The sequence below is a fragment of the Pristiophorus japonicus genome, chromosome 9 (assembly GCF_044704955.1).
Source record: "Pristiophorus japonicus isolate sPriJap1 chromosome 9, sPriJap1.hap1, whole genome shotgun sequence".
In the NCBI taxonomy this organism is placed as follows: domain Eukaryota; kingdom Metazoa; phylum Chordata; class Chondrichthyes; family Pristiophoridae; genus Pristiophorus; species Pristiophorus japonicus.
The window spans coordinates 151,576,606-151,600,382 of record NC_091985.1 but is presented as its reverse complement, the minus strand read 5'-3'; the positions used below and the strand labels follow the sequence as shown (position 1 = coordinate 151,600,382).

The 23,777-nt window shown below is 47.4% G+C and overlaps 1 protein-coding gene across 1 annotated transcript in view; it reads left to right on the top strand.

Moving 5' to 3' along the window:
* The first annotated feature begins 18,808 nt into the window (after positions 1-18,808).
* The window catches only part of LOC139272719 (solute carrier family 22 member 2-like), a 45,997-nt gene continuing 41,028 nt past the window's right edge, over positions 18,809-23,777 (top strand). The window contains exon 1 of the mRNA XM_070888815.1: positions 18,809-19,219. Within this exon, the coding sequence (XP_070744916.1) occupies positions 18,809-19,219 (411 nt within the window). The remainder of the gene's footprint in view (positions 19,220-23,777) is intronic.

Below are 23,777 nucleotides of genomic sequence, written 5' to 3'. Positions count from 1 at the left end.
CCCCTCCGGTGCTACACCACACCGCTCCTTTGGGGGTGGCTGCCTGGTTTGTTTCTTCCCCTGGGGGTTCTGCCTGGTCCAGGGCTATGGGCTGGGGATTCTCACTTGGTGGCTGGTCCACTGCTATCTCTTCTGAGGGTCCCTCGTTGCCCGAGGCTACCGGCTGGATGTCCCTGCCCGTGGGCTGGTCTCTGACCTTAGGTGCCCTTTTGTGCCTGGTCCCTTTCCCGGGACTGAACCATTTGAATTGGAGCGCTGGTGACCACAGTGTCTTTGGCCGTGGTGTGCGGGGAGTCCTCCTTAAGGCTCCGGCTGCTGGGGGCGCGTCCGAATCCCAAATGACTGGGGGGGACAGCTCCTCCAGTGACACAGTCCACCGCCCCTCTAGGTACAGTCTGTGGGTCTGCCACGTCTCCTGTGGGATTTCCACAGTCGGGGGCTGTTGGCTGGGGTCCCTGTCTTTAGTACAGTTTACAGTTTTTGGCTGTCCCTTACATTTAGCTGCTGCCCCTGGGTTGAAAAATTTGCACTGATTTAAGTGGAACCACTTTGTATGACAGGGCAATTTTATGGCATAGACCATGGGGCTTGCCTTGTCGACAATGTGGTACGGTCCCATGTTCAGTGCCTCAAAGACCCCTACTCTAGCGTAGTTTCTCACCATAACCTGGTCCCCTATCTGGTGTTTGCGGGGTTCTAGCAGCAGTCGGTTGCTCTGATGCTGTTTTCCCATGTTGTTAGCAGCCTGCCAGTGAATCTGTTTAAGGTGTTCAAACAGATTCCTGACAAAGCTGTCCCGGTTCGCTTCCCTAAGCTGGGCTAACACATGGGTGGGGGTTCGCGTGGCTCTGCCGGTCATGAGCTCGGACGGGGAATACCCTGTGCTCTTTAGCTGGCCTGGATCCCCATGACGACTTTGGGTGAGTTCCCTGTCTCTTTGCGCAGCCTTTCTTAGTGCGGTTTAAACGCTCCACAGGCCCGGATGACTGCGGGTTGTGGGTGACATGCCATTTTCCTTTGATGCCGAGTACCTTAAGGGTCTCCTGCATCACCTGCCCGGTGAAGTGACTCCCTTGGTCGGACTCCACATATTGTGGTAGTCCCCATCGGGAGAACACTTCTCTGACCAGGATCCTGGCTGTTCCCAGGGCAGTGGCTGTTCGGCATGAGAAGGCTTCCACCCATTTGGTGAATACATCCACCAATACTAGACAGTACTTGTAGCCTCCCTGGGCAGTGGGTAGGGGCCCGATGTAATCGATTTGGATCGACTGCCAGGGTCTCAGTCTTTTGGGCAGGGGCTGGAGAACTCTTTCCTGCACTATTCTTCCAAGGATTTCTACAATCCATTCTCCAGTGCCCACTCTTTCCGCACCCGAAGCAGGTACGTTTTGTATTGGAGGGGTTGCCCCCCTCTTGGCGCCATTCTCTCTTATCTTGGTTAGGTCGGATTTCGTGAACCCTTCCCTTTTGTGGGAACTCTTCTGTCCCCCTGCCGTTTCTGTAAGCTAGGGTCAGTTGCCTAAGCACTCCCTGTTCTGTAGCTTGGGGATCTCTGGGGTCGAACCAGGCCTCAGCCTTGGTTCTTATTCTGGGTAAATTGTTAGCTACTAGGCTTCGGAGCTAATTTGTCCGGGTTTAAATGATCCCTGTCTAAGTGCCCACTACAGGCGCTTTTGTATACAGGCCACAGTCGGTCTGCGAAAGCCTGTGGGGTTTCCCCTGTGAGCTGCACTGTTTTCTCCACTCTAGAGCAGGGACTCCCATCATTGCAGCCCATAGCTTCTAAAATGTCCTTTTGGACGGCAGCAAGTGTTTTCTGTCCTCTTTTGCTCTCAGTAGAGAGGGACTGGTACAGTTTGCTGTTTAGGGATAGGAGAAGCACCGTTGCCATTAAAGCACCCATTAATATCCCCTGCCTGTTCCACTTCCACAAAGTGAACCGAGGGGTCTCCCTTTGGAGTTAGCTTTCCCAGGTGGCTTATCATAGGCCTAAGCTGCTGGGGAGTGTGGGGACCATAAACTGACTTTCCAGGGGCCCTGGACCCCCGCCAAGGGTGGGCAGGCCAAACTTCTGTTGCCGGACCGGGCACATTGGCTCTGGTTCTGGCTTTCCCTCTCTTCCCTGTGGCCAAGCAGAGCTGAAACTCGGTGCTACAGATGGTGGTGGTTCACTATCCCTGTCCGCCCCACAACTGATTTACCCCTCCTGCTGCACTGGTATAGTGACCGGTGCCACAGTTAGTGGCCAGGTAGTTTCTTCCATCTCTTCCAGGTTTACCTGGGACATACCCTGGCTTATTAGGCATACCATGCCTTTTGCCTTGGACAGAGCCAGGTTTAAACTTTTAATTTGTTGTTGGCAGGGACCATGGTCTCCCGATTCAAACCCATTAGTGCTAGCTACTTTATACACTGCTTGCACATCTTTTAATCTTTCCTGGAGCTCTCTTACTTGTAGGATGACGCGAGTGCTTTCCTCCCTCAGTGACTTTTCATTACTTTTGGCCTCGGTAACCTGACATTGAAAATAGTCCTGACTGTTTTTAAACCTTTCCATTATTTGGGTCCTTTCCTGTTTTAGCTTACGGAGTTCTCCCAATAATCTTTCTTCTGACATAACCCTTTCCTGGTAATTCTCTGTGCATCCCATAACTCTGCCTGTAATGTTTCATTCATTTTATCTAGGAGTTGGCCTTGTCGCTGTCGGCAGACCAACCAAATTGCTTTCTCTACTGCTTTGTGATCTTTGCTTGCTGTCCACTGGGCTGCAGCGTCAGCTGGACGCTCAGCGCGCAATAGACTAAGCACCCATTCCTTAGTGACATTGACCTTCTTATACACATAGGAGGAAATCCTCTCTTCCATTTTGGTTCTTTGCCCCAAACCAGCACTCTCTACATCACACCCCGTGTACCAGAGCCCTGCCGTGGTCGCCATTTTGTAAGGGGGTGGTCTCTCTGAAGGAGTCAGGTTCACTTCTGACCAACTTGAGCGGTTCCGAATCGCTCCCACTCCCTTGGGTTCTAGACTCTGGGTGTGACAAAAGTGCAAAGGACACTGGTTTGATGCAAAAGAAACTTTGGTTTTATTTCAGTCAAGGTAATACAGGCTTATTACTCTCGTAAGAAAATATAAGGCCAAACTTACAATCACTCGAATAAAGGACAATACAAGGAAAGGTACAAGGTCAAACTTCTAATCACTCGAATAAAGTACCATACACTACACATTCAAAGGGGGTTGCAGTAAAATTATACCTCCCACCTCCCAATACCTAATTCTAGCTAGGTTGGACTCCAGGGCAGGCAGGGACTATGCTTACCAATCCTTTTGACAGTTAACGGTAGATCGTGGTTTCGGGGTTCGCTGGATGTGGTAGGGTCTGCTTGCCGTACCCCGAATGTCGGAGAAGACTTCTTGCTGCGCAATCTTCAGTTAGGTTGAGTCCGCTGATGCGGTAAGGTGCGTTTTGGATCTATGGGGTAAGTACCTGGTTTTCTTCATTAGAAATAGGTTTCTACATTCTTTCAGGTAATGTTTTACCCGTTGGTAGGTCAGGATTAGATTGTAGAGTGGAAACTTTTCGATTCTTTGGTTTTTTTTCCGTTAGAGTTTTGTTCGGGTTTGGTCGATCGCGGTGGTTTTTCCATTGATATCACGTTGACTGTGGTCGCTGCGGCGATGGTGGTGATCTTCCTTCATTCAGCACTTCAGGACTTCGAGGCTGGAGAAGTTAGTTTACAACTGTCACGTTGGTTTCTCTCCTTGTCTTGAGATAGTAGCAACCTTGTAGCTACTTAGCAACCTGGTGTAGTATGGCATATCCTCTGTTGGGACAGGGGGCCAGTTATACGATTTCAGTGTTTCTAATCTCGGCGTCAAATCTGTTCAAAATCCTTTGTATCATTTTGGCGGGCTTGGCTCTTCTTTGTAATATTTTGGCGGGCTCGTTAAAAGTTGATATGTTTTGTTCATGTTCGAAAACTGTCTCCTGATGGAAATATTAGTTTGGTAATTGCAATGTCCTTTTGTGCTTAGTCTTTTGCATACAGGCTGGATTGGGCCTCTTTGTGATGTATATGCTGAAATGGTTGTCCAGACCCATGTTGATGGGTAGCTACCTCTGGGTGATTTTGTGATGTAAATGTTTCTTTGGGAAGGATTTTCGAATACTCATCCCTCCAGACAGGTTAACTTAGTCCTCACATCCAGGTAGCTTCACTTCATTAGACTGTCTCCTGCTAGTTCCTTTGGTCCGCCCACAGCCTTGAGTTTGTCTTTTAAAATCCAAAATTGTATTAAAGTTCATAGTTTCTTTCCATGCACTTTAGAGTTCCAAACTTTCCCAAATTGAATTTCCTTTCGAATGAGCCCAAACACTGGGCGGTGGGGGGGGGGGTTTCTTGCGAATTTTGTACCTGCTTCATGTGTGACTGCTCAGACAATCAGGTAGGTAGTTCACAGGTTCCCATTATTAGCACTGAGACTCGCGTATCTACGAGTTCTCAGTGCTATTAATGGGGAAAAAAAACAAACACACCAATAAAAAATAAATCAGAACTCACATAATTAAAATTAATTTAAATTAAAGTTAATAAATGCCTTCGACAAAAACAATGGCGTTGAAATTCTGATGTCCCCGGGTCCGTACAAAGTTTCTACGGACTCGGGAAGGCATCGGATAAGTCGGTTTTCAGCGCGCAATGCGCATGCACTGAAAACCAGCTTTTCCGATCAGTCGAGCTGGATCTCGACCGATCATAGCCAGATCGGGAGCGAGGACATTTCTTGGGCAAGATTGCGGGATTTACCCATATCTTGCCCATCAAATGTCCTCAATAAATCTTGCACCTGAAAAAGCCAACTGTTTCAGGCACAAGTGTTTAAAACACACAAACACAACTGTAAAGTAAAATTATAATAGTTTATTGCTAAAAACCTTCCCCACTACGGTAAGTTTATTTTTAACCATAATTAAACAAACTTTTTTTAAAAATCGGGAAAATATTTTATTTTTTAAGACATAATAACTTTCAATTAATTTTAAATATGTGTGCTCTGTTTTTTATTTTTTATTATTTTGTGTGATTGCTTTTGTTCCCATTAATAGCACTGAGAACTGGTAAATACACGAATCTCAGTGCAATTAATGGGAACCTGTGAAACACTTACCTGATTGGCTGAGCAGTCACACATGACTGTATCTTCGAGGAGGCGGGAGCTCGGAGCAGCGCGAGTCCGGGGTCGGCGAGAGGCCTATAAAGGCCAGCGGGAGCTCGGAGCAGTCAGTCGAGGAGGCGGGAGCTCGGAGCAGCGCGAGTCCGGGGTCGGCGAGAGGCCTATAAAGGCCAGCGGGAGCTCGGAGCAGTCAGTCGAGGAGGCGGGAGCTCGGAGCAGCGCGAGTCCGGGGTCGGCGAGAGGCCTATAAAGGCCAGCGGGAGCTCGGAGCAGTCAGTCGAGGAGGCGGGAGCTCGGAGCAGCGCGAGTCCGGGGTCGGCGAGAGGCCTATAAAGGCCAGCGGGAGCTCGGAGCAGTCAGTCGAGGAGGCGGGAGCTCGGAGCAGCGCGAGTCCGGGGTCGGCGAGAGGCGTACCGGTGCAGCTACAGGGAGAAGGCAAAAAAACAAAGGTGACGTCACAGCCTAGGGGGTAAGTGATTGGCTGGTGATTGGTGAGTAGTTTTTCTTTTTCTTCTTATATTGGTCAGTAACTTTTAACATTGTTATTACCAGTTTAAGTGTATCTAAGGGTTAAGTCATGGCAGGAGAGCTCGGTCGGGTGTTATGCTCCTCCTGTACCATGTGGGAACTCAGGGACGCTTCCGGTGTCCCTGACGACTATGTGTGCGGGAAGTGTATCCGCCTCCAGCTCCTGACGGTCCGCGTTACGGAATTGGAGCTGAGGGTGGATTCACTCTGGAGCATCCACGATGCTGAGAATGACGTGAGTATCACGTGTAGTGAGTTGGTCTTACCGCAGGGAAAGGGTCCACAGCCAGATAGGGAATGGAAGACCAGCAGGAAGAGTAGAGCAAGGAAGGTAGTGCAGGGGTCCCCTGCGGTCATCCCCCTGCAAAACAGATACACCGCTTTGGGTACTGTTGAGGGGAATGACTCATCAGGGGAGGGCAGCAGCAGCCAAGTTCATGGCACCGTGGCTGGCTCTGCTGCACAGGAGGGCAAGAAAAAGAGTGGGAGAGCGATAGTGATAGGGGATTCAATTGTGAGGGGAATAGATAGGCGTTTCTGCGGCCGCAACCGAGACTCCAGGATGGTATGTTGCCTCCCTGGTGCAAGGGTCAAGGATGTCTCGGAGCGGGTGCAGGACATTCTGAAATGGGAGGGAGAACAGCCAGTTGTCGTGGTGCACATTGGTACCAACGACATAGGCAAAAAAAGGGATGAGGTCCTACGAAACGAATTTAAGGAGCTAGGAGCTAAATTAAAAAGTAGGACATCAAAAGTAGTAATCTCGGGATTGCTACCAGTGCCACGTGATAGTCAGAGTAGGAATCGCAGGATAGCGCAGATGAATACGTGGCTTGAGCAGTGGTGCAGCAGGGAGGGATTCAAATTCCTGGGGCATTGGGACCGGTTCTGGGGGAGGTGGGACCAGTACAAACCGGACGGTCTGCACCTGGGCAGGACTGGAACCAATGTCCTCGGGGGAGTGTTTGCTAGTGCTGTTGGGGAGGATTTAAACTAATATGGCAGGGGGATGGGAACCAATGCAGGGAGACAGAGGGAAACAAAAAGGAGCCAAAAGCAAAAGACAGAAAGGAGATGAGGAAAAGTGTAGGGCAGAGAAACCCAAGGCAAAGAACAAAAAGGGCCACTGTACAGCAAAATTCTAAAAGGACAAAGGGTGTTAATAAAACAAGCCTGAAGGCTTTGTGTCTTAATGCAAGGAGTATCCGCAATAAGGTGGATGAATTAATTGTGCAAATAGATGTTAACAAATATGATGTGATTGGGATTACGGAGACGTGGCTCCAGGATGATCAGGGCTGGGAACTCAACATTCAGGGGTATTCAACATTCAGGAAGGATAGAATAAAAGGAAAAGGAGGTGGGGTAGCATTGCTGGTTAAAGAGGAGATTAATGCAATAGTTAGGAAAGACATTAGCTTGGATGATGTGGAATCTATATGGGTAGAGCTGCAGAACACCAAAGGGCAAAAAACGTTAGTAGGAGTTGTGTACAGACCTCCAAACAGTAATAGGGATGTTGGGGAGGGCATCAAACAGGAAATTAGGGGTGCATGCAATAAAGGTGTAGCAGTTATAATGGGTGACTTTAATATGCACATAGATTGGGCTAGCCAAACTGGAAGCAATACGGTGGAGGAGGATTTCCTGGAGTGCATAAGGGATGGTTTTCTAGACCAATATGTTGAGGAACCAACTAGGGGGGAGGCCATCTTAGACTGGGTGTTGTGTAATGAGAGAGGATTAATTAGCAATCTCATTGTGCGAGGCCCCTTGGGGAAGAGTGACCATAATATGGTGGAATTCTGCATTAGGATGGAGAATGAAACAGTAAATTCAGAGACCATGGTCCAGAACTTAAAGAAGGGTAACTTTGAAGGTATGATGCGAGAATTGGCTAGGATAGATTGGCGAATGATACTTAGGGGGTTGACTGTGGATGGGCAATGGCAGACATTTAGAGACCGCATGGATGAAGTACAACAATTGTACATTCCTGTCTGGCGTAAAAATAAAAAGGGGAAGGTGGCTCAACCGTGGCTATCTAGGGAAATCAGGGATAGTATTAAAGCCAAGGAAGTGGCATACAAATTGGCCAGAAATAGCAGCGAACCTGGGGACTGGGAGAAATTTAGAACTCAGCAGAGGAGGACAAAGGGTTTGATTAGGACAGGGAAAATGGAGTACGAGAAGAAGCTTGCAGGGAACATTAAGGCGGATTGCAAAAGTTTCTATAGGTATGTAAAGAGAAAAAGGTTGGTGAAGACAAACGTAGGTCCCCTGCAGTCAGAATCAGGGGAAGTCATAACGGGGAACAAAGAAATGGCGGATCAATTGAACAAGTACTTTGGTTCGGTATTCACTAAGGAGGATACAAACAACCTTCCGGATATAAAAGGGGTCAGAGGGTCTAGTAAGGAAGAGGAACTGAGGGAAATCTTTATTAGTCGGGAAATTGTGTTGGGGAAATTGATGGGATTGAAGGCAGATAAATCCCCAGGGCCTGATGGCCTGCATCCTAGAGTACTTAAGGAGGTGGCCTTGGAAATAGCGGATGCATTGACAATCATTTTCCAACATTCCATTGACTCTGGATCAGTTCCTATGGAGTGGAGGGTAGCCAATGTAACCCCACTTTTTAAAAAAGGAGGGAGAGAGAAAACAGGGAATTATAGACCGGTCAGCCTGACCTCAGTAGTGGGTAAAATGATGGAATCAATTATTAAGGATGTCATAGCAGTGCATCTGGAAAATGGTGACATGATAGGTCCAAGTCAGCATGGATTTGTGAAAGGGAAATCATGCTTGACAAATCTTCTGGAATTTTTTGAGGATGTTTCCAGTAAAGTGGACAAAGGAGAACCAGTTGATGTGGTATATTTGGACTTTCAGAAGGCTTTCGACAAGGTCCCACACAAGAGATTAATGTGCAAAGTTAAAGCACATGGGATTGGGGGTAGTGTGCTGACGTGGATTGAGAACTGGTTGTCAGACAGGAAGCAAAGAGTAGGAGTAAACGGGTACTTTTCAGAATGGCAGGCAGTGACTAGTGGAGTGCCGCAAGGTTCTGTGCTGGGGCCCCAGCTGTTTACATTGTACATTAATGATTTAGACGAGGGGATTAAATGCAGTATCTCCAAATTTGCGGATGATACTAAGTTGGGTGGCAGTGTGAGCTGCGAGGAGGATGCTATTAGGCTGCAGAGTGACTTGGATAGGTTAGGTGAGTGGGCAAATGCATGGCAGATGAAGTATAATGTGGATAAATGTGAGGTTATCCACTTTGGTGGTAAAAACAGAGAGACAGACTATTATCTGAATGGTGACAGATTAGGAAAAGGGAAGGTGCAACGAGACCTGGGTGTCATGGTACATCAGTCATTGAAGGTTGGCATGCAGGTACAGCAGGCGGTTAAGAAAGCAAATGGCATGTTGGCCTTCATAGCGAGGGGATTTGAATACAGGGGCAGGGAGGTGTTGCTACAGTTGTACAGGGCCTTGGTGAGGCCACACCTGAAGTATTGTGTACAGTTTTGGTCTCCTAACTTGAGGAAGGACATTCTTGCTATTGAGGGAGTGCAGCGAAGGTTCACCAGACTGATTCCCGGGATGGCGGGACTGACCTATCAAGAAAGATTGGATCAATTGGGCTTGTATTCACTGGAGTTCAGAAGAATGAGAGGGGACCTCATAGAAACGTTTAAAATTCTGACGGGTTTAGACAGGTTAGATGCAGAAAGAATGTTCCCAATGTTGGGGAAGTCCAGAACCAGGGGTCACAGTCTGAGGATAAGGGGTAAGCCATTTAGGACCGAGATGAGGAGAAACTTCTTCACCCAGAGAGTGGTGAACCTGTGGAATTCTCTACCACAGAAAGTAGTTGAGGCCAATTCACTAAATATATTCAAAAGGGAGTTAGATGAAGTCCTTACTACTCGGGGGATCAAGGGTTATGGCGAGAAAGCAGGAAGGGGGTACTGAAGTTTCATGTTCAGCCATGAACTCATTGAATGGCGGTGCAGGCTAGAAGGGCTGAATGGCCTGCTCCTGCACCTATTTTCTATGTTTCTATGTTTCTGCATCGGGACCCTCTGCAGGGAGCGTGCTTCGCAGCGCAGGAGGAGGCCTCCCCATCGGAAATCAGGGCGCCTCCTAGACCACCAGGTACATTCGTAAAAAAATATCCCGCGAGGAGGCAATTGCCCGCGGGAAGACCCCCAGAGGAATTTCTGGACCAATATATTTCCGATATTTTTAAAGTTTTGTAATTCGGTTTAAAAATAAACTTACCTTAGTGGGCAGAGTTTTTACCAATACAATGCGTTAATTTAATTTAATTTTATTGTGTTTAGTTATGTTTTTATACACTTGCGCCTGTAAAAGTAAGCTACGCAGCTGCTTTTTCAGGCGCAAGATTTTTGAGGACATTTGCCGGGCAAGATAGTCGTAAATCCCGCAATCTTGCCCAAGAAATGTCCTCAATCCCGATCTGTCATCCTTGCTTCTGCGATGCGGGGATCTGTCGAGCTCCAGCTTGACGGATCGGAAAAGCCGGTTTTCAGCGCATGCGCATTCCCGGGTCTGTAGAAACTTCGTATGATCCCGGGACATCGGAATTTTTGGGCCATTCTGTTTGATCAGTGGACCCTCGGTGAGGAGATTGCTTGTTTGTTGTACAGAACGTCTTCTGTAGCCGCTTCCCTCCCCCCCCACCACAGCAGCTGTCAGGGGCGGTTGTGTTTGTATCTTGTTTAGGTTTTATGACTTTGTTTTTATAGGGATTTTATCTTTTACTTTTTCTCAATACTTTTTGTAAGGCTTGTGGAGTCCCTGCACCTCACTACAAATTCACACGAGGCATGTACTGCAGATACAGTCATTACGTGACCTTAACCTTTATTCCCCAGGACCAAGCCGTCTGACGCTGGGTGGGACCTCCCCTTTTATACCTGGGAACCCAGGTGAGGAGTGTCTCCCACAAGTTCACCCCCTGTGGGCAGGGTGTGCATTTCTAGGGTATAAGTACAGTGTACAGGAAGGTTACAGTTACATGATGGTTACATACATGACAAGGTTTAGCTCATTATAGCAGCCATCTGACAGTTTCTCAATCCTATAATGACAGCAGCCATCTTACATGTGCCCCTTCACATGCCTTTACTGACTGAAAGTCAGGGAGGTATGTTCATTGGCAACTGGGTAACACAAACAAAGTTACCCCACCCCTTCCCGGCAAATGTTTCTGGGAGGTCGTGCACGGTGTGTTGCAAGATCTGCTTCAGATTTCGAGAGAATGGAGGGATTGGGTTCCCGAAGGTCTGAGCTGCCTCAACGGCTGCAGCCATTCCTTTGGTTTTTACTCCGGGTGGTGGGACAGTGTTGTTATGTCAGACAGTACTGATCCTCCCAATGATGGTTTTCTCAGTGGGGTGGAAGCAGATGTTCGAGGTTGTGAACACGCATGTCTTTAATCCAAGTCGAAACGTGTTGTTTGGTCACTCCAAAGATTGTGCCATTGGGGACATATACCTCCCGGTGATTCGGGTGGCCCCATTTCTCAATGCTCATGGAACAAACCGGGGGATCATCCTCATTTAAGTTCAAACCCCATTCCGGATCCCCTGGTTCGCTTACATCACAGGAGCAAACCAATGTTCCTCCAATCGGGTGGCAACATTCAGTGTCAGGGGCCTTCCAAGTTACGCCTCTCCTCATGTTCCCAATGTACCTCGCCCTCCAACACTCCCACGAGGACACCGTAACTCATTCCCATTCCCTGTGACTTCTCCAATCTGGGCCTCCGCAGGGCTGTCCCGATGAAGAGCCTGGGACTGTTACCAGTGTGATTAGTACTAGGGCATGGTCCTCGGACCCCCATCGCCCTCCCATATCTGCGGATCGCACACACACAGGAGGGGAGTCAGTCTCTGGGTACATCAGAGACACTCGCCTGCGGATTGGTCATCAGACATCCAGAAGAGGACCCTCCCCTTTTCTAGGACCTGCAGTCCCTCCTGTACTTGTTTGAGAATTTCCTCCTGACACACCCTACAAGCTCCCGCCCTTGCAGCTTGATGATTTGATTCCCCATTTTCTGAAATCATGTCGTTAACCTTTTCCTGAGTTTTCCCCAGTGCCGTCACAACTCAATAATTGACTGGAGCATTATGGTTTGCTCACTTCGAGATTGTTTTTGTTCCTCATTCATATCTTTCAGCAACACGTGTAACACTTTATGCATAGCCTGATGCTCCTCTCAAACATTCTCTATTGCTGGAATTCATTGCTTGGGTTCCCAGGGCTCCTTCTATCTCTATCCACTCCATAAGTTCTCTTTCTCTGTACCTCCCTTCAATAACACTATTCTCAAAAGCAGGTTGGATGACTGAGTGAATCCCTTCACACTCAGAGCAGGTGAACGGCCTCTCCTCAGATTGAACTCGCTGGTGTCTCAGCAGGTTGGATGACTGAGTGAATCCCTTCCAACACTCAGAGCAGGGTTTGAGTGTGGGAAGGGATTCTCTGTCATTCACCCTGCTGAGACACCAGCGAGTTCATAAGCGATTGCAGGGTTTAGATTCTACTGTTGTTCACATCCTACTGAATTGTGTTCATTCTGCTAATTGGTGTTTGTTTCTGCTGATGTTAATAACCCTTCAACTAGGCTGGAGTTAATATTTTGATATTTCAAATAATAGTGTGTCGATATTTGATGTCTCCAAGATAAGAGGAGACTAATTGATGTCCTGTTTCTGACTGCTCCATTTTTGATTGGGGCGGAGGAGCAGTGAGAGATCGGGGCCCAGGAGCGCTGTGATCGGGGCCAGAAGAGGCGAGGGCCCAGGGGCAGCACGGCCCAGTCTGCACTATGATATGTGTGCGCACTAGGTCTGTGCAGCAGAGCTTGTCTCCAGCCATCCTGGTTAACCCTTGCCACTGGACCAAGACCTAGCTCTGTCGAGCCCGTGTGGTGGCTGGTGTGCAATGGCCACCACACGTTCAAAAAATCCACGCACAGGCATCTTCCACCCTTCAGGATGTAGTTCGGGACCTGGAATATCAGGTACCTCATTGAAACACCTGAGAACTCATCCCTTTTTGGTGTGGAAGTGGGTCATCCTTGATAGGAGGGACTGCCTAATACTCTCAGGATACTCCCTGGCATTCTGTCCCTCCATCACTGCACCATATAAAGCCATTATGTGAAAAGCGCTGGCTGGCCACTCGACACTGTTGGCACAAGTCCCAGAAGACCAGTCTTCCCTGACGTAAGGTTATGAACCGGAATGTGGACACAATCATTGCCTGAAACAAGCATGTCACATGTGCCTTGCGCCCCTCCCACAGTCCATTACAGATTGGTCCCCAATAATGGGGCATCTTATATCCCTGTCGCGGTCCCCATTTATGGAGGCACATCGACAGAGACGCTGTGTATTTAATCAGACTTGTCCGACCTTGCACAGGGTGCTATTCACGTGGCATGCATCACTTTCGCCTGTTGTGTGGAGAGCAATGATCACTCTGGACCCCAAGAGGCTCACAAGTACAAAGCCCAGCATTGACATTACCAATCTGACAGACAATTCAATCATCGCAGTCGTCATAGCAACCTGGAAGAGTAGACATGGGTAACTCTCTGATTCTTTCCTCAGGAGGTGTGTGGGTTAATTAGGTGAAAACCGAAGTGTCTTTCTCCATTCCGTTTATTTGCCCCTATACTGTGTGGGTTCCATACCCATTGCCGTGGTGGGGTCCCTTGAAGGGCTACTGGGTCAGGCTCCAGTGACGGGTGCCTGTAAGGTTTACACATTTTCACCAAAGACACAGAAAGAGGCCAGGAACTAAAATGGTTTAAAAGAAAGCTTTGGGATTGCTTGGGCGGGAGAACAGGGCGCCAGCCTGGGGCAGGTGGGGACATCATTGATTAATGCAATTTCTGTGGTCAGGAGTGAGACCGGATTAAACATCGAGACAACGGGTTTGATATAATTCAGCAGAGGAGACCCTGGATTGATGGGCCTTAAATTACACGTGCTGTACCTGCCCTGGGAGTGTTTGATGGGACAGTGTAGAGGGATCTTTACTCTGTATCTAACACCGTGCTGTACCTGCCCTGGGAGAGTTTGATGGGACAGTGTAGGGGGATCTTTACTCTGTATCTAACACCGTGCTGTACCTGCACTGGGAGTGTTTGAGGGATCAGTGTAGGGGGAGCTTTACTCTATCTAACTCGTACTGTACCAAACATGGGAGAGTTTGATGGGACAGTGTAGGGGGATCTTTACTCTGTATCTAACACCGTGCTGTACCTGCACTGGGAGTGTTTGAGGGATCAGTGTAGGGGGAGCTTTACTCTATCTAACTCGTACTGTACCAAACATGGGAGAGTTTGATGGGACAGTGTAGGGGGATCTTTACTCTGTATCTAACACCGTGCTGTACCTGCACTGGGAGTGTTTGAGGGATCAGTGTAGGGGGAGCTTTACTCTATCTAACTCGTACTGTACCAAACATGGGAGAGTTTGATGGGACAGTGTAGGGGGATCTTTACTCTGTATCTAACACCGTGCTGTACCTGCACTGGGAGTGTTTGAGGGATCAGTGTAGGGGGAGCTTTACTCTGTATCTAACTCGTACTGTACCAAACATGGGAGAGTTTGATGGGACAGTGTAGAGGGATCTTTACTCTGTATCTAACACCGTGCTGTACCTGCACTGGGAGTGTTTGAGGGATCAGTGTAGGGGGAGCTTTACTCTGTATCTAACTCGTACTGTACCAAACATGGGAGAGTTTGATGGGACAGTGTAGAGGGAGCTTTACTCTGTATCTAACCCATGCTGTACCTGCCCTGGGTGTTTGATGGGAGCTTGCTGTGTGCAAATTAACTGCTGCGTTTCCCACATTACAACAGTGACTACACACCAAATATACTTCATTGGCTGTAAAGTGCTTTGAGATTTTGAGTGGTTGTGAAAGGCGCTATATAAATGCAAGTCTTTCTTTCTTTATTAAATGAAGCGATGATGTACAGGCAGAGTGCTGTGCCTTTATGGCCAGTTACTGATGGGGAGCCGACAGGAGTTAAATATTAATCTCCAGCAAGCTGTAACCCAGGATTTAGAGAAATGGGTTTTATTTTCATTTTATTTGACCACGTTTGTTAATGAGTTATGAAAGTATTGGAGATGGGCGGGGTGGGGGGGGGGGGGGGGGGAAGGCTGTTTGAATGACAGCCAAGAATCATCCGACAGGCTAGCGAAGGTTTCCAACTGGGGTGGGAAGATGGCGCACCGTGAAGATGGGCATATTGGGTGGTCAATGGTGAGACTGGGGGTGGGGCAGTCGGAGGCGGGGTCATGTGACAGAACCACCGGGAACACGCTCCACCAGAGCTGGCAGCTCGAGGCAGTGATCAGCGCCAATGTAAATGCCAGGATTTTATTGCTGCACTTTCACAATTATGAGGTATAAAAACATATTACAGGTATTTTTCTCAAATAAGCTAGAGGTGTGGAAGGAAGTATGATCACAAATTGAGAGTAAATTCCTTCTCTCAGTCCTTCTGAAGAAAAAGACATCATAATCACAAAGTAAGGCCCTTTGTTTTGTCAATGGGCGGACAGACTATCAACAGGACGGATTTCAGCCTCCGTATCAGTACATATTGCTCCTAACGGATTTCATACTGAGACTGAGGAAAGTAATTAAGAACATAGCTAAAGAATTAGGAGCAGGAGTGGGCCATTCGGCCCCTCAAGCCTGCTCCGCCATTCAATGAGATCATGGCTGATCTTCTACCTCAACTCCATTTTCCTGCACTGTCCCCATATCCCTTGATTCCCTTAATATCCAAGAATCTATCGATCTCTGTCTTGAATACACTCAATGACTGAGCCTCCACAGCCTTCTGGGATAGAGAATTCCAAAGATTCACCACCCTCTGAGTGAAGAAATTTCTCCTCATCTAAGTCCTAACTGGCCGACCCCTTATTCTGAGCCTCGGTTCTCTGCTCCCCAGCCAGGGGAAACATCCTCCCTGCATCTACCCTGTCAAGCCCTGTAATCATTTTGTATGTTTCATTGAGATCACCTCTCATTCTTCTGAACTCTACAGAATATAGGTCTAGTCTGCTCAATCTCTTCTCATAGGTCAATCCCCCCATCCGAGGAATCAGTCTGGTGAACTTTGTTGCACTCTCAATGGTAAGTATATCCTTCCTTAGGTAAGGAGACCCAACCTGTATACAATACTCCAGGTGTGGGTTCAGTGGCAAGTGTTATCCAAGACGACTGTAGACCAGCTCTGCTGCACGGATCTAGTGCGCACACATATCGCAGTGTGGGCTGGCCCGTGCAGCCCCTGGGCCTCTGGCTCCGAACTCTCTCATCTCCTAGGCCCCGATCACGTCCCTTCACAGTCTCTCGCTGCTCCTGCTGTATCTGCCCAAGCTCCAATCAATGACCTGGACCTTGATGACGTCACTCTTCGCTGCCATCACCCTCCTGCACCAGCTCACACTGCTCCCTGAAGTGACATGTCTCCATGCTGCTCCTGAGCCACCCACCTCCGTTCCTGTAATGGACCCGACCTGTCGCTGGTGTTCGCAAAATATCCATGTACAGACATCTTCCACCCTTCAGGATATAGTTCGGGATCTGGAATATTAGGTCCTTCATTGAAACACCTATGAACTCATGCTTTTTTGGCGTGGGAGCAAGTCATCCTCGCTTCGAGGGACCGCTATGATGATGATGATGATGTTGTCTCACCAGAGTCCTATATAATTTCAATAAGACGTCTTTACTCTTATACTCAAATTCTATTGAAATAAAGGCCAATATACCATTTGCTTTTTAATTTTAAAAGATCACTGACTTAAAATAATTAACTTTGACACTTATCCAAATGTCTTGCGAACTGCGAGCCAAAAAATCTGGCCGTGTAATTTTTAACTTTCAAACTCCGGACAATTGTGTTCACATTACGGTGGTGGAAAACTGGATCGCCCTCCCCCAAAAAGTTGTCGAGGCTAGGGCGGGGGGGGGGCGTCAATTGAATACTGAGAACGATGGATTGTTCAGTAAGGGTTTCAAGGGGTAGGTAACAAGATGGACTGTGAGTCAGAAGGTTGTGGGTTCAAGTCCCACTCCAGGGACTTGAGCCCGTTCAAAGTGGCGCAGGCAGCACGCAAAATTCCTGCTGCCTGCTCATTAATATGATTGGTTGGCTCAGCATTTCACGGCCTTAACGTGCTGCCCGTCTCCCATCATAGACCTTTCCCCGCCCCTCCCTTTTTCCTGGCTCTGTAATTGGTTAAAAGCTGTTCATCTCCTAATATCTTCCAGTTCTGATGAAAGGTCATCGACCTGAAGAGTTAATGCAAAAGCAGAATACTGCGGGCGCTAGAAATCTGAAATGAAAACAGAAAATGCTGGAAACGCTCAGTAGGTCAGGCAACATCTGTGGAGAGAGAGAAAGCGAGTTAGCGTGTGACCTTTCCTCAGAAAAACCTGAAAGGTTAACTTGGTTTCTCTCGCCGCAGTTGCTGCCTGACCTGATTATTTATTTGCAGCATTTTCTCTTTTTATTTCAGGGTGTGTTTTGCATTTATGTGAAACTCATTCATTGACATTAAAATGAAAAGCGTAAAGGACATTATCTTCAGGGTAAAGTCTGTGAAAGTTGGACCCTTTCTTTGGAACGTCTTAACTGTGGGTCAGCTGGGAGATTGACCTTTGATTTGATCATTTAATCAGCCAATCTAATCTTAGTGTTGCAATGCAGTGTATCTGTCCAAGATCAGTGAAGCGAATCCCTCCCGCCTCCACAGTTTATGTTTCCAAGTGTACATTGGGAACCGGAGATGTATGAACAATACACCACCAAGAGGCATTGAAGAACAAACTGGTCACAGCGATAATGGTTTCTTTCCCATAACTCACTGGTCCCCAGTACACAATCTATTCATACAGCAGGTTTTAATTCCCAAAGTATGTTCAGAAGGTTTGAATTGATGTTTTACTCTGTGTCGTGGTGCTGCGTTGGTTACGGATGCACGGACATTGTCACCCGATGCCATCGCCCAGGCAGAGTTGTCACCTTTTGCTGAATCTTAAACGGGGCAAGGGAGGTGGACGGGATTGGCACCCTAGGGGAAGTCCCAGATTCACTTCGGAAGCTTGCTTCACTGAACATGTCATTCATCTGCTATAGAAAGACTTGTATTTATACAGCACCATTCATAAACTCGCGATATCCCAAAGCGCTGTATTGTAGAGAGAAGTGACAGCCAATTTGCGCACAGCAAGGTCCCACAGACAGCAATGAGATAATGATCAGATCATAAATAAAAACAGAAAATACTGGGAATCTCAGCAGTCCGGCAACATCTGTGGAGAGAGATGACCCTTAGTCCGAACTGGCCAAGGGTCTTCGACCTGAAAGGTTAACTTTGTTTTTCTCTCTCCACAGATGCTGCCTGACCCGCTGAGATTTCCAGCATTTTCTGTTTTTATTTCAGATTCCAGCATCTGCTGTTTTGCTTTTATATTAATGATCAAATCGCCTATCTTTCAGTGTTGGTTGAGGGTCAAATATTGGCCAGAAGTCCCCTGCTCTTCTTCGAATAGTGCCGCGGGATCTTTTACATCCAGCTGAGAGAGCAGATGGTGCCTCGGTTTACAGTTTTATCTGAAAGACGGCACCTCCGACAGTTCAGCACTCCCTCAGCATTGCACTAATTACTGAGAAATTAGAGTCAAAAGCAAGTAATTCATCAAAGCATGCTGGATTTATTTTGAATTGTTACCATATTGCTTTTATGTTGATGTAATATGGAAAAATGATTGGCTCTTCATTTGTTTCCAAGCCTTACATGAACTGTCTCCATCCTGATGTGACGAGTAGCTTGTCCACTTACTTATTAACTCGGATAAACCACCGATTTACACTGTTAATTTGTAGACCTTTGCTCTCCAGTCATTTGCTGGAATAAAAGGCTGCTCATAACCTGCAGGTAAACAGATCTATGCGTCTACAAGCCACCCCATCAGAAGCCCCTTCTATTGAGGTGTGGCAGGAGGCCCTCCTTTGCAATGGCGACTTTCGATGATGTTTTAGTGGCAGTAGGAGGCTTCGGACCGTATCAAAAGATGATTTTCTTCCTGATTTACCTGACCTCGGCGATGTACTCCTACCTGTACGTGGGATTTGTGTTTTTAGCCGTTACTCCCGACCACTGGTGCAGGAGTCCTGGGGTGATGGGACTGAGGGATAAGTGCAACTGGTCTCTGGAACAGGAGAAGAATTACACGTTGCCCGTGGGGCGACCCGGCAGCTCCTCCTACAGTCAGTGCCAGAGGTACGATGTGGACTGGAATTCCTCTTCAGGCAGCTGTGAAAACCCACTGCCGTTGGTCCAGAATGCTTCCCGAGATCTGCCACTGACCACGTGCCGGGATGGGTGGGTTTTTGCAAACGGCTCTTTCCCCAGTATTGTGACAGAGGTAGGTTGTATTTTTGGTCAGAGATCAACCTTGTCTTACAGCAGAATTCTACGACCCAACAGTGAAAGATAGATTTGTATTTATCATCGTCATAGGCAGTCCCTCGGAATCAAGGAAGACTTGCTTCCACTCTTAGGTGGCTGAACAGTCCAATACGAGAACCACAGTCCTTGTCACAGGTGGGACAGATAGTCATTGAGGGTAAGGGAGGGTGGGACAGGTTTGCCGCACGCTCTTTCCGCTGGCTGCGCTTGATTTCTGCATGCTCTCGGCGATGAGACTCGAGGTGCTCAGCGCCCTCCCGGATACACTTCCTCCACTTAGGGCGGTCTTTGGCCAGGGACTCCCAGGTGTCAGTGGAGATGTTGCACTTTATCAGGGAGGCTTTGAGAGTGTCCTTGTAACCTTTCCTCTGCCCACCTTTGGCTCGTTTGCCGTGAAGGAGTTCCGAGTAGAGCGCTTGCTTTGGGAGTCTCATGTCTGGCATGCGGACAATGTGGCTGTAATGAATGTAATGACTCGAGACTTATTACTGTAAACTGCCTCAGGTGTAAACCTGATCCAACTTTATTCGTGCCCAAAGTAACCCGCGTGACAAGGTACCTGCGCTTATATACCAGTGATCGCGCACGCGCCGATACAGCCCGATGACCTCCGACAGTGGCACCCCATGGTGTCTGGTGACCCCAAGCATAAATACATAACAGCAGACCCTTTTAAGATCTTAATATCAGTCTTTTTACAAATTAAGACGGTCTGGGACTTTCCACTCATGAGTTGATCGTCTCAGTTCAACTTCAGTTCTAGGTGAGCGTCTGAGTCAGTTGTGACTGAAGGCTGAGTAACCGATCTGATGGGAGTGGTAATGACCACATCAGGGACTGGAGGTCCAGTTTCAATAATGACAGCAAAGTCCTCTGATGAATGAACATTGGTTGGTTGGTCACTGACTGCATCTTCCTCAAGCGGTTCCAGTTCATCCGTGTGGCGCAGTTTTAGCTGATCAACATGTTTCCTGCACGTTTGCCCATTCTTGAGCATGACAATAAACACTCTGTTACCCTCCTTGGCTGTAACAGTGCCGGTGATCCACTTGTTACCTTGACCATAGTTCAGTACATAAACCGGATCATTAACAGACATATCACATGACACATCTGCATGATCATGACACCCTTGCTGACTATGACGTTTGTTTTCAGCACGATCATTCAAATCGGGCTAAAGAGAGAGCTTGATCTTGAGATTTCTCCATCAGTAGTTCAGCAGGGGAGACCTGTACGAGGTCTGGTCCTGTAACTGAGCAGTATACAGGACAAGCGAGTCTGCAGTGAACCCTGAGTTACACATTTCGTACTCTGCTTGGTCGTTTGAGCAGCACGCTCTGCTTGACCATTAGAAAGCAGGTTTGAATGGGGCTGACCTCACACGTTTAATACCATTGAGTTTCATGAACGCTTGAAACTCCAGACTTTTGAAGCAAGATTTGTTGTCGCTCACAACAATGTCAGGCAAACCATGAGTAGCAAACATGACACGAAGGCTCTCAATAGTAGCTGTAGATGTACTGGATGACATAATACACTCTATCCGCTTTGAATATGTAAAGTCCTGTCCACTCAGTACAGATTCAAATGAGGCATGTAGTGAAGTCAAGGTCACTCTGGACCTGCACCTTTATTTCACGGCTCTGAAATACTGCACTTGCCTGAAACCTCTCCTTATATACCTCTCTCTTGCAAGTGCACCCCTGGTGGTAAGGTATGTTGGTGGTTACAAGTCATATCTTTTACAGTCATGTATAGCTTGTTAGGATACAGTTATATATAATAATGTAAGATACATGACACAATATGCATCCACCACAACAAAAAACATCTTTCCCAGGAAAGGGCCCGCAAAATCGATGTGGATCCTCCACCATGGTTTGGATGGCCACGACCAAAGACTCAGCGGAGATTTCGCTGGTACTTTACTTAGCTGCATGCAAGTATTGCACTGATGCACGCACGATTCCAGATCAGTCAATTCCAGGCCACCATACATGAGCCCTAGCAATGGCTTTCATCATGACAATACCAGGATGAGTGCTATGTAGTTCATGTACAAATTTTTCGCTGCCTTTCTTAGGCATGATTACACGATTACCCCACAGTAAACAGTCTGACTGAACAGACAGTTCATCTTTGCGACGGTTGTAAGGTTTGGTCTCATCACACATTTCCATAGGTATTGCAGACCAATCACCACTGAGGACACAACGTTTCACAACCGATAAAATAGGGTCATGGCTGGTCCAGATCCTAACTTGTTGAGCAGTGACGGATGTTCCTCCATTCTCAAAAACATCCATTACTAACAGTAGATCTGCAGGTTGAGGCATCTCCACCTCGGGTTTGCGCAACGGCAGACGACTTAGTGCATCGGCACAATCCTAAGTGCCAGGTCTATGACGAATAACATAATCATAGGCAGACAATGTCAACGCCCACCTCTGGATACGGGACGATGCATTGGTATCGATACCTTAGTTTTCCGAAAACAATGAAATGAGTGGCTTGTGATCCGTTTCGAGTTCAAAACGAAGACCAAACAGGTACTAATGTATCTTTTTGCATAAATACATAATAGTGGCCTGCCCATCAGGTTGTATTTATACAATGTTTTTCACAACCTTAGGAGGTCCCAAAGCGCTTTACAGCCAGTTAAGCATGTTTTAAAGTGTAGTCACTGTTGCAATGTAGCAAACGCAGACAGCAAGCTCCCACAAACAGCAATGTGATAATGACCAGATCATCTGTTTTCGTTAGTGACTTTGATTGAGGGGTAATTATTGGCCAGGGCACTGGGAGAACTCCCCCTACGCTGCTTTGAAATAGTGCCATGGGATCTTTTACAACCACCTGAGAGGGCAGAGCTCGGACAGTGCAGCACTCCCTCAGCACTGCACTGGAGTCTCAGCCTAGATTTTTGTGCTCAAGTCCCTGGAGTGGGACTTGAACCCACAACCCTCTAACTCCGAAGCGTGCCCACCAGTGTTACGCACTGAGCCAATGGCGATCAGTGGATGGACAGATGTATTGAATTTTGCTGAATTGTTTTGGGGGATTGACAAGTATTTATGTAGAACTGTTCCTCTGAAGATTAAATAGGCAAGGTAGATAGAGCCCATGATGAGATAGAATGTACATGATCTGTGGCAGTAAAGGCTTGACTGGTCGGAATGGCCTATTCTTCTTCTATTCTTCTTCTATTCTTTCTCGCATTCTTCTGCCGAGTGCAAGCATCTCAAGTCTTAGCGTTGGGACAGAAATGTCATAGCTGACACTAGGTATTTGTCTTTGGGTTGTATAATATTTAGTGATTAAAACTGAACTACATTGAATACTCTGATGCAACGTCTGAGAGTTTGTTGTAATATTATTAAAAACAGTGTATAATTTGCATCCTCACACAGTGATGGTGACTGTGTCAAACTGCGAGCTCCATAAGCACGCACTCTTCCAAAACCCTGCAGCCCGTGTCCTAACTCTCAGCGAGTCCCACTCACCTATCACCCCTGTACTCGCTGATTTACATTGGCTCCCGGTCCGGCAACGCCTCGATATAAAAGTTCTTAAACTTATGTTCAAATCCCCCCATGGCCTCGCCCCTCCCTATCTCTGTAATCTCCTCCAGCCCCACAAGCCCCTCCCCCTCCCCCCAAGATGTCTGCGCCCCTCTAATTCTGTCCTCTTGCACATCCCTGCTTTTCTTCAATCTGCCATCGGTGGCTGTGCCTTCAGCTGGCTCGGCCTTGAACCCTGGAACTCCTTCCCTAAACCTCTCCGTCTCTCCATCTCTCTGTCCTCCTTTAAGACACTCCTTAAAACCTATTTCTTTGACCAAGCTCTTGGTCACCTGTGCTAATATTTTTACTATGTTATAGGCACTATATAAATGCACATTGTTATTGTTGTGCTATTAAAGTGGTAGGAATTTGAGCAGTGATTGCATTGCGGTGGGGCAAATGATATCATGGGTAAATGGCCCCAGGAAGCGAGGAAGGATTCTGAAGGTGTGAGATAGGTTTAAAGCAAGCAATGAGAAGGCTTTGATATCTTCATCGACTCCATGCTTATCTGGAGGGAATGAACAGGATGCTTGAGTGCAATGTCTCAATAATTAATAAAGTATGTAGAATAATGGCCGTTACTTATTGAAGAATAACTCTGTCCACACAACCAGATCGGAAGCAAAATCTTCAGCTCAAACCATGCAAATAATATATACATTTATTTGGAATGCATGTGCCATTGGGAACTGAAAACAGGGAAGGAAATACTCCCCATACCTTCATAGTCCTTCCTCAGCTCCTCGGGGCACCAGCTCTTGGTCCCACGTACAATATCATCACTGTTTCAACCTCCCCACCTTCAGCCTTATTGAAGAAAGGGGGAACTGCAAATACAATATAAGGAATTCACTGGAATAATACCGGGGCTAACGGGGTTAAATGATGAGGACAGCTTGCACAGACGAGGCGTGTGTTCCCTCGAGTATAGACGATTCAGGGCTG